We start from the raw sequence: 15,857 nt of genomic DNA on the forward strand, positions 1-15,857 counted from the left end.
GAAAACTGCGGACGCATGCGCAATGGCCTCCGTTGCTACCAACCGGGGGCTACCGTGTTCTTCCGCTGCCATCCTCCATCCTTAAGCAGTCAGCTCCAGAAACCCGCACCTCAACATGAGCTTCACTGTCGAAGAGAGGGGAAACGCGAACTCCCTCAGCTACCGCTTGTTCTTCAGTAAGTAAACAATGAGTAAAAATAGCAGAGTTTTAACTTTTTGTTTGCCACTTTGAGGACTCTATGTTGACACCACAGGCCAGCCGCAATCTCCCACGTGTCAGTAATTGATTTATTCTTGTAGGATTTAGTTTAGGGGAAACTACGGAAATATAGGGATTCTATTTTTTTTTATTTCCTGCAGGGCGACTTTTGAGTCATTCAGCTTTCACTTTTCAGATCTATTTGTTTTTGTTGTTGTTTTTTTTATTTTATTTAGAAAGTTATTACAATTCAGTGTTTATACATATTTCTCAGACATTGTAATGCAAAAAAGTAAATACAAAAATAAAAAATACCGCAAATTGAACTTCTGTTTGTTTCTGGAAAACCTCCCAAGGCGTTTTAACACGTCACATAGAAACCTAAAGGGGCGGGGCAACGTTCTCTGTATATAATAAGGGCATTGATAAATGCTGCATTGAGACAAGCAGCTTTTTGTATTTTCTGGTAGACGAATGGTTAAATGCCAATTTTGTGCCCAAACTTAAATCATTTCTGGTATAAGATATGTTTAAAAAAAAAGCCATAAATGTAATAAATGTTGACTCCAGTTATTGCAGTGATAAAATGGAGCCTAATATTAGCAAAGTGTAACACATTGACAGTAAGCAGTTAGTTCTTTTTATGTAACCCACACAATAACCTGAGGTGCTGAAGTGAAAGTAAAAGTTTGGGACATTATGTGTAATTTCCTTATTGTGTGCAACACCTTGCCTGCTGACATAAAATGTTTCAGATTCGTTTGTTTACTTACCTGCTGTGTTAATTAGTGTTCAATCTTGACTACTTCACAGAAAATGCAGAAGGAAAGTACATCTCCCCATTCCATGACATACCAATATATGCTGACGAAAGCCAGGTAAGGAAGCATTTTCAGCCTTTGGACAAATAAATGTGTGTATTTACACTTTTATGCACAATTTAAGGCCAGACAGCGGTTCCGTTATAGCAATATTTCTGCAGTAAATGCATTTCTGTGGCTCATCTGTCCCAGCACACAACTGCTTTGGATAATACCCTGCACAATGTCAAGGTCATAGTCTGTTTAGAAAGCTGCACCCTTTACTCTTTGCTTTCTCTAGGCAATGTCAACATATCTCATGGCTGCAGTTGAACAATTGTAATATTACAAAACAGTTAATTCAGCTTATATTTTTAATGCATAAGGTGTAATTGATGAAAGTGAATGTTTTCTTTCCTCTCTTAGAACATCTTCCACATGGTTGTTGAAGTACCCAGATGGACAAATGCAAAGATGGAGGTAAGAGACTGTCTTTTTTTTTTAATGCATTAGTTTATCAAACTATAACAGGTGTAGATTCTTCTGCATCACAGAAACACAGACCAAAACACCAAAGTTTACATAAAGAAAACGTTTATTGTTATAAAAAAAAATAAAGTTATCATCGCGGGGTTAAAGTGCACAAGAAACACCTTCTGTAAGAATTTAGTGAGCTCTTATCAACACCTTATCAGGTTTTCATGAAGATGTTAAAGTTCTTGTGCCACTCTTAACACAAATTTGCGGAAAGTAAATGCACTTATTTGCGTGCTGCACAGATATGAGCTACTGATATCTTATCGATTTTCTTCTGCTTCGTTCTCGTGCAAAGATTTTCTGATGTTTGAAAGCAATTTATTTATACAGCACCAAGTCGCAAGGAACGTTATCTCTAAGCTCCTAACTAGACAACCTGGTCCACCTCCTAAATCGCTGCCTGATTCATGCCCAATTACATAAAGTCTGATTTTGTTATCTACTAATGATGATGAGACATCTACCTGGCAACAATCCATTTTATTAAAGAGTCATGTGGAGACAGCAGAAAAGACGCGTCTCATTTTACAAAAATAAACTTTCAGTAGAACAAGGCTCAGCGCTCTGACGTCTGTTGCAATGTGATAAGAATTGAGAGTGCAGTAAGGCAACCTCACTGCGACTGAGGAAAAAAATCACTGCAATATTATTCTTGAACCTCAGCATCTCAGGCAGTAAGAGAACGTGCATCCTCTGTGGCCTTTAAAGGCAGCAGGAATTCATCAAATGGTCAAATGAATTGATCAATCCACACAATGTGAATGCGTGACACTTCACAATATAATATACATCCAAATATTGAATCTAAGCAGTCCTATGCTTTTCAAATCGCACACACTGATAGCGTGATGACAGTGGTGAATCAGTTTATTGTAGAGGACAGGAATAAGAGCTGGATTCTGACTATTTAATGTGATAAAGTAAACAAAATAAAGTTAGTGGCAGCAGTGGCTCCAGAGTCATCAGATTCATCTGATGGCTGAAGCTGAGCCTGAAATTCTGGCTGTAATTATTACTAACTGCTGCAACATCATGCCGAGCTACTTTTATTTTTAGCAACATTAATGACATATTTTTCAACAAGACAATTACAACTCTAATTTTAAACTGTCTGATTTTCTGTTTTCCAGATTGCTACAAAAGACATCCTGAATCCAATAAAGCAGGACGTGAAGAAGGGGAAGTTGCGCTTCGTGGCTAATGTTTTTCCTCACAAAGGCTACATATGGAACTACGGAGCAATCCCTCAGGTCGGTGTGCTCTGCCCATATTTTGTTGTGTGCATTAGATATTATCACCGTGTAACAGTAAATATTAAGTGGTAATAAGTTCCTCTACGGTGTTTCAGACATGGGAGGATCCTGCCCATAAGGATGGAGACACTGACTGCTGCGGCGACAACGATCCCATCGATGTCTGTGAAATTGGAAGCAGGGTACATGTTTCACTTTAATGTTTTTTTTTTTTTTTTATGATTATTATTGTTTGTACATATTCCTGGGACATTGTATAAATGATTGACAACCTGAAAACTTCCTCATGAAGGTGTGCACCCGAGGAGAGGTCATCAAGGTGAAGGTGCTCGGTATCTTGGCCATGATTGATGAGGGAGAAACTGATTGGAAAGTGATTGCAATCAACGTAGAGGACCCCGAAGCCAAGGACTTCAGCAGTAAGTTTTCTCCTCTTTTTTTTTTTTTTTTAAACTGCAACTGCTCTCCTGAATCAGCTAAATCGTGATTGCTGCACCGTCCCTGTTGACATTCAGACATCAGCGACGTCCAGCGCCTGAAACCTGGTTATCTGGAGGCCACAGTGGACTGGTTCAGGAGGTACAAAGTGCCAGATGGGAAACCAGAGAACCGCTTTGCTTTCAACGAGGAGTTCAAGAACAAGGTTGCTCATGCCAACACGCCTCATTTATCTTTGTTTCAGCTGTTAACAAGGTGTTCTGACTAAATAGAAGTTGTTAATCAGGTTTTATCATTTTCCTTCTGGGTATCTTCATGTTCTGCTGGGGGCGGGGGGGAGGTTTTTAGCAACATTCAGGAGTTCCTACATAGCCTGAAAAAGTTTGAATCTTAAAAACATTTTTCTGTTTTAGATAAGGATGGGAAAAGAAATTAAGAACACAGAAGCGTATTTGTATTTACAGACTGTATCACATAACTCACTGCCTATAAGTAGCATCTATTGGTCCATCTATCGTACCAATCAATCGTTTAGTAGTGAAGGTTTCACATTTAACTTCTAACCACTGTAATATTGTAATATGAAGGTAGCTTGAGGATTGACTGGATGTTTAGCTTCCCACAATGACGATTTCTCTTTTCTGTTTCAGGATTTTGCCATTGAAGTGATCAAGAGCACTCACAACTTCTGGAAAGCCCTCATTGGCCAGCAGACTAAAGCTGGTGAACTAAACTGGTAAACACTGCAGTTTAGTTACTGTATTGATTTCAGTTTAAACAGCTGAATGTGGTAGATTCACATTCATTGAAATGTCAACTCTGTGTTCTAACACTGTCTCACGAACAGCAAAAACACATGCATCTCATCTGGTGACAGTCCGTTCTGCTGCTCGGCAGACGAGGCCAAAGCCGCTGTTGGTGAGGTAAGATTTCTCTCTCCTCTTATAAAATCGCAGCACAGCAGATGTTTCGACACAGGGGCTCGTAATTTATCATTTCACTCCGATTTCAGACGTGTCCCTGTGGAAAAGGGGAGCCTATCCCATCATCAGGTAGAGATTTATAAATATCCCTGCCTCTAATGGAAAGGTTTAAATTCCTGTTGAATATTATTGATATGTTTCCTGTGTTTTTTTTCTCTTTTTTTTTCATTTGCAGTTGATAAATGGTTCTACTATGAGAGGAAGTGATCCTGGAGCTGAATAGTTTCACGAACAAAAATGATCATCTGTGACAGTTTTACTAAAAGGTGAATTTAAATTTGACTCCAGTGGGAATGCTGGGAAGTTGGGTGTAGGACCTCTGTCTTCCTGCAGATGGCGTGCTAGTGATTAGACACTGACTCAAAGGTTTCATCATGTCGTGACCAACAACTTTTTTCCTAATTTAAGCAAAGATCTCTGTGGAGATGTGCTGTCGGATAATGTACTGGCAATGTGCCTCATAAAAATGTGTAATGCTGTATGATGCTGACCTGCTTTAATAAAGCTTCTCTGCTTAAATTACTGAGTGTGTCGAAATTATCAGTCTTGTGGAATTAATAGTTTCTCTGGTTACGTAGTGAGATAAATAATATTTTCATTAATATGCTAATTTGAGATGCATCTGTATTCCAAACATATTTTAATTAGTAAATAGCGCTTTTAGTTTGATAGTTCAAAAATACCGAGTAATATGTTTTTTTACGAGATGTATTTGAATGCATCATGACGTCATCACCGGTGACCATAAAATGCTGTATAGAAGCGCACTTTCTTGCCCAAATCTAACGGACGACGGGGTTTCACAACTTTGCTAGACCAAGGTAAGGCTGAATAATAATGGAAGAAGTTTAGCTTCCACATTTCCTGTTGAGATTTTTCTTTTTAATTATTTCTCCTGACAGAAAATATAGTTTTATTTCGGCCATTTGGCATCACTGCCCACGGTTAGACTGTTTATTTACAGACAGCTGATATGCTACAAACCGACAGACAGTAGTTATTGAGAAATTAACTAAACCCGTAGTAGTGTCTTATAGTGATTCTTTGTTATACACGTCTTTCTGCTCTGGTGTTTTTAATAAAAAAAAGCCATGGCACTAATTTTTAAAGGCAGCAACTATTTTAGGCTCTAGGCAGGAATTATTTTTCGCTGTTAATCTACGGAGGATGGACATAAATATCGTGTTTAAAGTGCAGGTTTTGTTGCTCACTGGTGTCCCAGCTTCAATAATCAACAGCTGGGTAATTTCTGGAAGCCTCCACACACCGAAAGTCTCTATTCAACAAGAACATTGAGTTACCAGAGTGACAGGTGCTGCTGTGTCCATGAGGCAGAGGCAGGGGACACTGTCCAGATCAAATGTCTTTCTCCAAACGTATCATAAAAATAGTCAGAGGAAGATCAGTGCAGCAGAGAGAGAGAGAGAAAGAGAGACGGCTCTTAGAACAAGCCCTTGGCTACTTTTCTTTCACGTTTTAAAACTTTGAAAGTGATTACTCAGAGCTTATGCATACCAGTGGGGTAATCCAGGGGCAGAAATAACAATTACCAGTAAGTCTCAGTGCTGGGTTCCATAATACAACAAGGTCTCTTAAATTGCAATATATTAAAATGAAATTCTGGTCTTGAATTCTGAAGCAAGTTGAAGTCCACAGAAATAACTTTGTTACTTTTGTGAAAGTATAATGGTGTGTCTTATCTTACTTTTGTGAAAGTATAATGGTGTGTCTTATCTTGTATTCCATGACAGTTATCTTTATTTTAGATTGTGAACAGAGATGTCTTTTATATTTGACTGGATCTACAAGAGCTTCAGCAGTGTCCTGCAGTTATTAGGTATAGTATAATACAGAAATACTGTCTCTGTTTCTTTTCAACTACTTGATTCTGATTTATTTAAGTGTGGTTACATGCATGCATCCAAGAAATACTGGGTTCTTCACATTTAGTTGCTTTTTTTGAGCAATTTCTTTTAAAAATCGTAAATAAAGTGAAACATTTTGGAGACTAAAGCTTAAAGTAGCCCTATAGACAAGAGCATACAGCTTCTACTCTGATACTCTCATACGTTTATATCTTGCTTTTTTTAGTTGTTGTTTTCTCTGATTTGCACTTTTATGACCGACTACATGATATTTGGCATTATGGACTCACTATACTTTTTCTTTCATATCATCGTAATGTTCTTATTTTTATACCTCAGTTTTCTGATCTACATCACTAATAACTATTTAAATAAATTACTTATCACTAATAATGACTAATAACTAAATTACTAATAAGAATTAATCTCGTGTAATTCAGTGAAAGTGCACCAAAGTTTGATGTGGTTCACCTGAGATATTATGTAAGCAATCCTTTGCCACCGCAGTATTGGACAAAGTGACTGCAATGAGGAAAATGATCTGATACATTATGTAGCTCTAGCTCTCATTTTGCTTTTAGTTTGAGTTTAAAGCTAACAGTAACAACAGCTATGTCACTGAAAAGCATCCACTGCTATTTAATAGAAGACATATTTAGTGGCAGCTGCAGCCCAAGACAGTGTGTGTGTGTGTGTGTGTGTGTGTGTGTGTGTGTGTGTGTGTGTGTGTGTGTGTGTGTGTCTCTGAACGCCTGAATCCATTTCCTTCCTGCTTTCCTGAATCTTCAGCCAAATTTGAATGAAATAAAGATTTAGTTTGTTAACAATAATCAAAGTTTTTTTGTTTTTTTTTCCTATCATCATTTCACTCTGACAAAAACAAAACAGTTCAACAAGTCAAGAAATCCAATATCAAGGGATTCATGGCAATGTTGAGTTTGCGTGTAAACATTTTGTTGTTGTTTATTTTCAGTTAGAAAAAGTGTGTTTATAGTTTTTTACTTCAGCATTTTTGACAATTTTATGCAAATACATCATACAGAAATGTTATTATGCTACAAAAAAATAACTTTATAACAGCTCCTCCTGATCCTCTGGCAACTCACCAGTCTAAGTAATGTTTGGAGCAAGAGCTGGGCATTAAAAAAAAATCTGTTTCACATGTTCTTTTTCTTGTTAGGGTTGTACAAGAAGAGCGGGAAGCTGGTTTTCCTCGGACTGGACAATGCTGGAAAAACGACCCTTCTGCAGATGCTCAGAGATGACAGGCTGGGACAGCACATGCCAACACTCTACCCAAGTATGAACAGCGAAACTGACGTTACGCAGTCCGTCTTGTGTTTTATGGTTTCATCCCTCTTCAAATCGCTGTGCCTCCTCTCTGTTCTCAGCGTCTGAGGAGCTGACCATAGCTGGAATGACGTTCACCACATTCGACCTCGGCGGTCACACGCAAGGTGAGAGCGTACAGAATATGGTGCAGAGAAAGTGAAGATTTTGTTTCAAAGAAAGATGAAGTGATGCATTCGCAGGACGCCACATTAATCCTGAAATGCCCTCACAGCTCGAAGGATCTGGAAGAATTACTTCCCAGCAATAAACGGGATCGTGTTCATGGTGGATTGTGCCGATCATGAACGCCTAGCAGAGGCTAAAGCAGAGCTGGATGTGAGTTCATCACAAAGACGTGACCTGTTTTAATCAACTCTTCTGGCTATTTCTGCGAGTGCTGATGTGTTCATCTGACGCTTGTTGCGGAATAGGCACTGCTAACGGATGAAACCATCGCTAACATCCCGGTTCTCGTCCTGGGGAATAAGATCGACCGTCCAGAAGCCATCAGCGAGGATGCACTCAGAGGAGTGTTTGGTCTGCATGGACATACAACTGGAAAGGTGAAGGACACCGAATACGTCTTATTACCTGTCCAATGCACGGTGAAACTGGACTGTATGAGCCAAGAATTCAACGCTTTTCCGATTGAAATGTGTTCTCTCTCTCTATTTTCAGGGTAAAGTATCACTGAAGGAGCTGAATTTGAGGCCGATGGAGGTGTTCATGTGTAGCGTCCTGAAGAGACAAGGTTACGGAGACGGTTTTCGCTGGCTCTCTCAGTATATTGATTGATTACACTTCCTTTGAAAAACAATAATTGGACTTCTGTTGATGCCTGCACACACAAAAGCATATTTTGCAGAAAACTACTTGCAGTACACATGTTTTATTAAATATGCCATCTCTGGTAGTTTGACCTCAAGCCAGAGAAACATGTAAACATTTATTTTGCTGTTATACTTTTTCCACAAATAGAAATCTATGTGTCATGCAGCACATTGCAATTGCTGATATTCTCTATTCAGATTGAACATTTCATGCTGCGCTGCTACATTTTTTCTTTTTTTAAAGCGTGTAGGAAAATGTGTGCCAGAAACATGTCGATGCTGTGACCCAGTGTCAGAGCTGGGCTTATATTTGGCTGCTGGTGTTGACTTACTGTAAAGGGCAGTTTAAGTTGATACATGGTTAAAGAACCTCCCACTTGGGTTAAATTGTGCAGTTAGTCCGTTGTAACTATGAAAATCGATCAGCCATTTCATGTCGGCTGATCGATCTACTGACTGTTTTACAAAGAGTTTATGATGGCAGAATACTAAATTAATGCCATCTTGAGTTCATTAACTGACTTTTTAGTCATAAAAATAAAGCTTTATTTAGATAAGCTTTACTCAGTATACAACCGCAGTACAAATGCTTCAGCATCGCTAAGTAATGTAAGAAACTCGTAGCATGAAAGATGCCGCACTGCAATATATGTTATGATGAGTTACACCTGCAAAAGAACACTTGAGTACTTTGTGACTAGTTGCTGCTAACAACATGCAGTGATTTTATGAGAGTACTTGCACTTGAATACTTAAAATTATGCGCATTTATTTCAGAGAGTAACACTGCAAAAGATGCATATATTTTTTTGTGTAAAGTATTTTATTTATATTTGGAATAAATAGTTGGACATCGTAGTATAAGTGTCGCACTGAGACATGAAGTGAAGTCTGTTACACAAATGTGATTCTAGTGTGGAATGTAGCACAATAAATACTTTTGACAATTATTATGTTCTCAGTTATTGAACAACTGCCATTTGTTTTGTTTTTTTAAACAACATATTTTTTTTTTTTTGCCCAGCTGAGAAATTTTTCTGGGTGATAAAATCAAAGCATTTTTTTCTCAATCTTGATTGAGTTTTAATCATAATTGACTATGTCGAAACAATGTTACTTAGACAAGATCGATTAGTTTTTTTTTTGGTTATGAATAAAACATTGATTCTAATATCCTAGTACTCATGTTGGAGTTACCTAAACATGCAGTCTAATCTAGAGCACCAGTTCACCTGAATGCACCATGTTGCCAAAGCGCAGCCGTAAAACGCTGTGTAAAAGCGCAATTGTCAAACTAGTGGGGAAATTATATTTCAAAAAGTTTGAATTAATGTTTTTGTCTAAAAATTTAGCGTGTAAAAACAGTTTTAGATTTTGCACTAATATAGAAAATGTCATAGTATATGGAAACACAATGAAATAAATACGTAGGAGAAAATTATTATCAGTGCACCGGCGATTATAAGGATGCAGCTCCTTTAAACTACCGGTCTTCTTCTTCTTGTTTCCTATTGGCTGGATAATTTAAGAGTCTCACCAATCGTGTTGGACATTGAGAAACAAACAGGAAGTTAGATAATTATTGAAGTTATTTGCGACGAAGCAGTAGTTTAAATTTTAATGGACTGTCATATTTTACTCTGTAGCTTACCTTGTTATCTCATCATTGGACTGTAGAAGTTTTAAGTGCATTGCTTTTGAGTGATTTCTCGTGTTATTTACTATAGTAAAGTTGATCCACGCTGCAGGAATATGGAGCTGAAAGATGTGGAAAAGTGCTGCTGTGTGATTAAAGTTGCTGGGACACCAGGGAGGAAATCCGTCAGCTGCAGTGGAGTAATCGTCCACCCTCGGTCTGGTACTGTCTTATGCACCGGCCTCCCGTTTTGCCGGTTTGTTTCCGACAGAGAGCGCCTCTCAGACGCCGAGGTCCTGTTTCCCCGCAGCTTCAGCGACAAACTAAAAATCCGCGTCTGCTTGTCAGGTTCCAGAAGGAGCAAGCCATCCCGTCAGCGGGAGGTTTCAGGCGAGCTGCTGATGCTGGTGAACTGCGTGGAGTTCAAACAGACCTTCCTGGGAGTTTTCCAGGAGACAGACCAGTGGCGTTTCCATGGTGACGATGAGGATGCTGAGCTGATCAGAGATGCCCAGTCCCTCAGCTGGTTTGCAGTCCTCAGGGCGGGTGTGGTGGTGAACAACAACACAGACACAGAAAGTACCCCCTGGCAGAGCAGCTCGTCTCTGCAGAAAGGCTGCCCGGTTGTTGCATGCGGCTCTCCGTTTGGCTCCCTCTGCTTAGACCTTTTCATCAGCACCCTCAGCCGAGGGATTGTCAGCAACCTGGCTGGAGAAGACAATGCTGTCATCCTCACAGACGCTCGCTGCCTACCCGGCACAGAGGGCGGAGGCTTGTTTGTGGTGGAGGCCACAGACAGTGTCCGTCTCATCGGTGTGATTGTGTCTCCATTTGGCTGGAAGTCAAATGAGTGGATAGGCCTCACTTTGGTCTGCTCTGTTGACGTGATCTTCAGGAGTGTCGTCCGTTCCACAGGGGTCCGAGATCCGCTTCGTGGGGTTTGGGGGCAAAAAGAAGAGGCAGATCTCTGCATGTCCAGAACAGCTCAGGGGCCAGAAGCTGTTGGACACCCCACTGTGAGCTTTGTGGACAGTGGACAGGCCTGGGGCTCAGGAGTTGCTGTCAGCGCACGGCTGGTGGTAACTTGCCGGCATGTAGTAGGTGGGAAGTCTTCGGTCACCCTGAAGTTTCATCAAGATGGCAGGTGATTCATTGTTTACACTTCAATGTCTGGTAACTGTTGCAAAACAGTTCAGCAAGTGTAAATACTTTTGCGCGACACTGCATGATACAGAAACACCAGAATCGGGATGGTGTGAAACAATAAAACAAATACAGAAAGTATTGGCAAAAGAGATAGAATACAATAAAGTGACAGGAAGAAACAAAAGATTTAGATCTACAAATAAATTACTGTCACAAAGTCAAAGTGGAAAATCAGTAAAAAACATAAAAAAAAAAGACTTTAATGGATTATGTGTCTTCAATAAATTGTTTTATTGTCTAGTAACACCAAAGAGAATATAATCCAATGAACTGTAGTGATCTATTAAAATAAAACATAATTTGTGAGCTTGATATTTATTTATTTTTTAAATGTTTTGTGATTTCCTTTTTCAGAGTCCAAGATGTTGTGGGCAATGTTTTGTTCTCCACTAAATCATCTTCACCATATGATTTGGCTTTAATTGAGCTTAGAGACCCCGTTCCAGAAGCCGTGATCCCCAGAATGTCAAAAAGTTTTCACCTAGGTATGATTTCAACTTTGAAATTAAAAGAGAGAAGCGCTAATTTACCTTAACGAGAGTGCTGTGAGATTCAACTCAGCTCAGTTATATATATGTATTTTTTTTTTATGGTTTCAGGTGAAGCTGTGGTTGTAGTGGGATACGGCGGGCTGGGCCGAGTCTGCGGTCCATCCCTGACATCTGGTGTACTCTCCAAGGCCATCAGCTTGAATGGCCAGCCTGTCATGCTCCAGACCACATGCGCAGTACAGGCGGGAGCCAGCGGGGGCGCTGTGGTGCGGAAACAGTCGGGAGAGCTGCTTGGTGAGAAGCCCTGTACCTTAAAAAACAAAAACAAAAAAAAACTCTTCTCGAACAGCAGGGGGCGTGCGACTACTACGAGAGAAAACCTGTCTGTGGCGCACGTGCAGACAAAAGAACCCAGCTGTGCCGCTCTCATCAGATCGCCGCTGTGGCTGCGGCTGCAGGTTTAAGGACGGCTTGTCTTATCTGCTCTGTCGCAGGGATCGTGTCGAGCAATGCGCGAGACCTGGCTGCGAGCGTAACATATCCGCACCTCAACTTCATCATCCCAGCGCCTGTTTTCCAGAGACCGCTGCAGGAGTTTCAAAAGACAAGAAATGTCGACGTGTTCAGTGTGCTGAACGCTACAGAGAGGGACGTGAGACGGGTGTGGAGGCTGCAAGGTGCACAAAGCAAACTGTGACCTGCGATTCATAAACCTTTGAGAGGTTATGTGTTCCCCTTAAATTCTTTTAAACAGACTTAATAGACATGTAAAGGCATTATTTTCACTAAATCGTCACAGAATCATTAGAATATTAGAAAGATGATGTTAATATATTGTAATTCCCATGTATTCTTTTATTCAATTTGACTACAATAAACCTTGTATTTTAACTGAGTTTACGGTTGCACGCACTTTCTAAATGATCCCTATTATAACAGCTGTATTACACAGTTTCGCACATCTGTATCAAAGGATGCCACATTTATTGACATCCCTGACAAAGATGTGTGAAAAACCCTAATTTAAATGTTTCTTTTACTGCAGTCGCCTAATCTCATAAGAGAACATCTAGAAATGAACCTTTAATCTGATTTAATCATCAAAGGAAAATAAATCGTGACATAATTTTAATTACACATACCTTTGAACCAGGCAGCTGTAAAATAGGTGCCAATATGTTAGAAGAAGCTGCATTTGATCCCCTCTTATTCTACAGTTACAGCATCAAGGGTCCTATTTCTGGAAGCATTTGTGAGGATTTAAATCTGCTTCTGGTGCATGAGGTTTATTTTTTATCTTTTTTTTTTACAAGCAGGAGGAAGATTCAGCATAACAAGCTGGCAGGTTGCAGAAAATGATTGGTCCCTCTGGGTAGCTCGAGACGGCTGCTGTGTGTATATATCAGGTATTCAGACATCTGTTGGCAGGAACATTCACTCACATCGGAGGTTTCGCCCGATGGGACGTTACCGGTGCTGATTTCCATTATCACAGAAATATGAAACTGTGAGATGACATTTCCAAAGATTGGTTACTGTCAGTTTTCACAATGCAACGGCGGCAGACGTTCCTGGCGTGAACTCTCGAAGACAAGGAGCGTAGCATACCGAAGGGGTTTCTGTTTCACTGTTCCCAGAGTAAATCGTTAACAGAGGAGAGGCTTAAGCAGTGTCCTTAGGAAACGCATTTTTCTGTAGGTATTGTACTTTTAAGAGCTGCTCACATGCAGACCGAGGTCTATATCCAATTTCTACCAGTTTCTCTTACAAGCCACGTTTCACACAACGAGGGAAGGCATAAGGAACGTAAGCCGGCAACCACATTGTGTCAACACAATCCGCTTCACAGCGAACAGGTCACACAAAGAGGAGATTTAGAGATTTGCGCTGGTGATTTTTCAAATTGAGCTTCAAGAGGGGGCACTACGTGACATATTGTGGGAGATATTCTCGATTTTCATGTCACTAGAATAATCTTATCTGAGCAACGTTGCTGAAAAAAAATGTGCTCCTCTGAAATATTCCTGAACTGAACCAGAATAATACCACTTGTAAAAGCAGCAGAATTTGGTACATTTAGTAGTTTAAGGCAAACAAATGGGTAAAAAAAAAAAAATCTAATTTCACTTTCAATTGTAATATGTAACCTGAGGCTCACTTTGTTTAGGCTTCTTGCTATGGCTACCAGATGTTTTATGAGTTGTGCTATTACAAACTAGGCATAATGAAGCTGCCTGAGCTTTAAATGAGCTGTTTCTATGAAGATTAAAACGAGCTGTTTGCATTGATATTATTACACTTCAAGAGGGTGCCGTAATTTTATCATTAAAATTGCATCTCATCTCCTCCTCTGAACTTAATGTATTCTGCAAATATCTACTTTGTGCCTTTCACCTATTTAAGTCTTGTTTAGCCCATTTTCTTTTGCTTGATGACTGTTTATACTGATGTGATGAGATTATATGTAAAGTTCCCTCACGTTTGGGGCAGTTTGTGCACACAGCTTAAAATAGGATGTCGAGAATGATCAGTGTGAATTGAATGGTTGTTATGGAAACCTGGTGACCTTAAGATGCCACTCTTTGCTGCAGGTTTTTTTTTTATCAGCAAGCTTCAGATTTATTTCTCCCTCCATCACCATCCTCAGAGATGTACGTATTTATTCAGCCGTCTAATGCTGTCCAAGTTTAGAACAACTCCTCAACTCAATATAAAATGTCTTAAAGACTCTTATTTCTCTTCTCACGGTAAATTCTAAAAATAATACAAATATCAAACATCAACTATGACTATGAACAAACTGTTAGCAGAGCTGCTCCCGACTTAAATCTAACATTGAACAAATGAAAAGAAGAAAGAAACAAATCACTACAGACAACTTGCCAATACTTCATTATATGGACAATTTTTCCATTGCTGGTCACTTTATGCACTAAAATGGAGGGTAGCAACAAAAAAGAAAGACTTCTCAGACTCAGAAGCACGGTGACCAGATCAGCCACATAGATAAGATTTATTTTATTTGAGTTTTTTTTTTTTTGTTTTTTTGTTTTATTAAACACAATAACCGATGCACATTATATTACGATGTACACTTGTCAGCTAAGCCGTAAAGCTGCCAGTCTTTCAAGGCGTTGACCAGCAGGTGACATTCTGTCTTCCGATGCACACGTTATGTACAAGCTAAGGAGTGATGTGTGAGAAACGTCCTAATAAGTCATGATTGAGACAGAGCACTACTGTCACATATGAGCCAAAGCGTATGAGGTGAAAACAATAAGGCCAGAGGGCGCTTTCCAATACTCTACCAGGTCTCGTTTCCTTTACGGGCAGATTTCAAACTAAAACCCTAACCGGTTTCCATCTGCACACATAGAAGATAAAGAAGACCACTCTATAGACTAGTGAAATGCACCCAAACTGGACATATATATATAGATATATATATATATCTATATATATATATATATATATATGTATATTTCTTTTTTTTATGCAAGCACCTGCAGCTTCTTAAAATCTCCATTACACATCAGCTAAAAACAGCTCTTAGATAGTTCAAAGGACATACAACAAAAGAGAACAAAGATTCACAAGATTATTATTATTTTTTTTTTTAACTCCCAAGCCCAAAATTTCTGAATAACACCTCCCATTTCCTGTTTCCCAAGATAAGAACACCCTGAAACAATAAATACTCCCATCAGCATCTGACCCCCTTCCAAATCACGACATTCCCTCGTGTTTTTCTAACCCATTATAAATCGGAGTGGAGTGCCTTTATCACATCCATCGTCAGCAGTGTGTATATATGTGTGTGTGTGTGTGTGTTTGGGACCGTTAAATTCTCCCACATAGAGGTTGGGCTAAAAGCTGACCCTTTTACCAGATATACCCCCCGTCATCCACCTCTCCCACCTCTCCCTCCTCCTCCTCAGCCTCCTCTGCAGTCTCCTCAGCTTCTTTCTCCTCCTCGTCTTCCCATCCAACTGCGCTGCCAAAATCCCCTGAATATGTCATTTCAGAATCTGCGAAGAGAAGCATGCAGAGTAAGTGAATTAAGCCAGTGTGAGTGTGTTTGTGTGTGTGGGTGTGTGTGTGTCCTTTCCGTTTCAGAATATTGACGGCTAAGGGGGACATGCGTTTGACTTTGTCTGGGTTTTAATGGCTGCTTCTAAACTGTGCCAGGGGAACCATTCTTATCAGACGCAGGTTCCGTCCAAACCAGCCTCTCTTCCCCGCCCCCAATTTATCTTGAAAGACTTTTCTCACAGCGACAAGCAGCGC

General features: G+C 39.8%; 4 protein-coding genes across 5 annotated transcripts in view; 3 read left to right on the forward strand and 1 right to left on the reverse strand.

Annotated features, from left to right (window-relative positions):
* Positions 1–18: 18 nt before the first annotated feature.
* Positions 19–4,732, forward strand: ppa1b (inorganic pyrophosphatase 1b). The gene is made up of 11 exons (XM_008429490.3): positions 19–176; positions 1,013–1,077; positions 1,426–1,479; positions 2,667–2,786; positions 2,885–2,971; positions 3,082–3,208; positions 3,305–3,432; positions 3,878–3,963; positions 4,075–4,150; positions 4,240–4,279; positions 4,386–4,732. Exons 1-11 carry the CDS (start codon positions 116–118, stop codon positions 4,415–4,417), a joined length of 876 nt encoding a protein of 291 aa, XP_008427712.1. The 5' UTR covers positions 19–115; the 3' UTR covers positions 4,418–4,732.
* Positions 4,733–4,918: 186 nt separating this feature from the next.
* Positions 4,919–9,187, forward strand: sar1ab (secretion associated, Ras related GTPase 1Ab). 2 transcript variants are annotated; one of them, XM_008429492.2, is made up of 7 exons: positions 4,919–5,031; positions 5,977–6,047; positions 7,256–7,375; positions 7,467–7,532; positions 7,640–7,743; positions 7,839–7,970; positions 8,086–9,187. In XM_008429492.2, the coding sequence occupies exons 2-7, from the start codon at positions 5,990–5,992 to the stop codon at positions 8,200–8,202; spliced, it is 597 nt and encodes a 198-aa protein (XP_008427714.1). In that variant the 5' UTR covers positions 4,919–5,031; positions 5,977–5,989; the 3' UTR covers positions 8,203–9,187. The 2 variants fall into 2 exon arrangements, with proteins under 2 accessions (XP_008427714.1, XP_008427713.1); XM_008429491.2 differs by having other exon boundaries at positions 4,923–5,031; positions 5,962–6,047.
* Positions 9,188–9,291: 104 nt separating this feature from the next.
* On the forward strand, positions 9,292–12,466 carry tysnd1 (trypsin like peroxisomal matrix peptidase 1). The gene is made up of 4 exons (XM_008429493.3): positions 9,292–11,017; positions 11,434–11,564; positions 11,679–11,864; positions 12,065–12,466. Exons 1-4 carry the CDS (start codon positions 9,990–9,992, stop codon positions 12,265–12,267), a joined length of 1,548 nt encoding a protein of 515 aa, XP_008427715.1. The 5' UTR covers positions 9,292–9,989; the 3' UTR covers positions 12,268–12,466.
* Positions 12,467–14,551: 2,085 nt separating this feature from the next.
* spock2 (SPARC (osteonectin), cwcv and kazal like domains proteoglycan 2) overlaps positions 14,552–15,857 on the reverse strand; it is a 32,675-nt gene continuing 31,369 nt past the window's right edge. The window contains exon 10 of the mRNA XM_008429496.3: positions 14,552–15,598. Within this exon, the coding sequence (XP_008427718.1) occupies positions 15,453–15,598 (146 nt within the window). The 3' untranslated portion in view covers positions 14,552–15,452. The remainder of the gene's footprint in view (positions 15,599–15,857) is intronic.

Source organism: Poecilia reticulata, chromosome 15 (genome assembly GCF_904066995.2).
Source record: "Poecilia reticulata chromosome 15, P_reticulata-male-v2, whole genome shotgun sequence".
Lineage (NCBI taxonomy): Eukaryota > Metazoa > Chordata > Actinopteri > Cyprinodontiformes > Poeciliidae > Poecilia > Poecilia reticulata.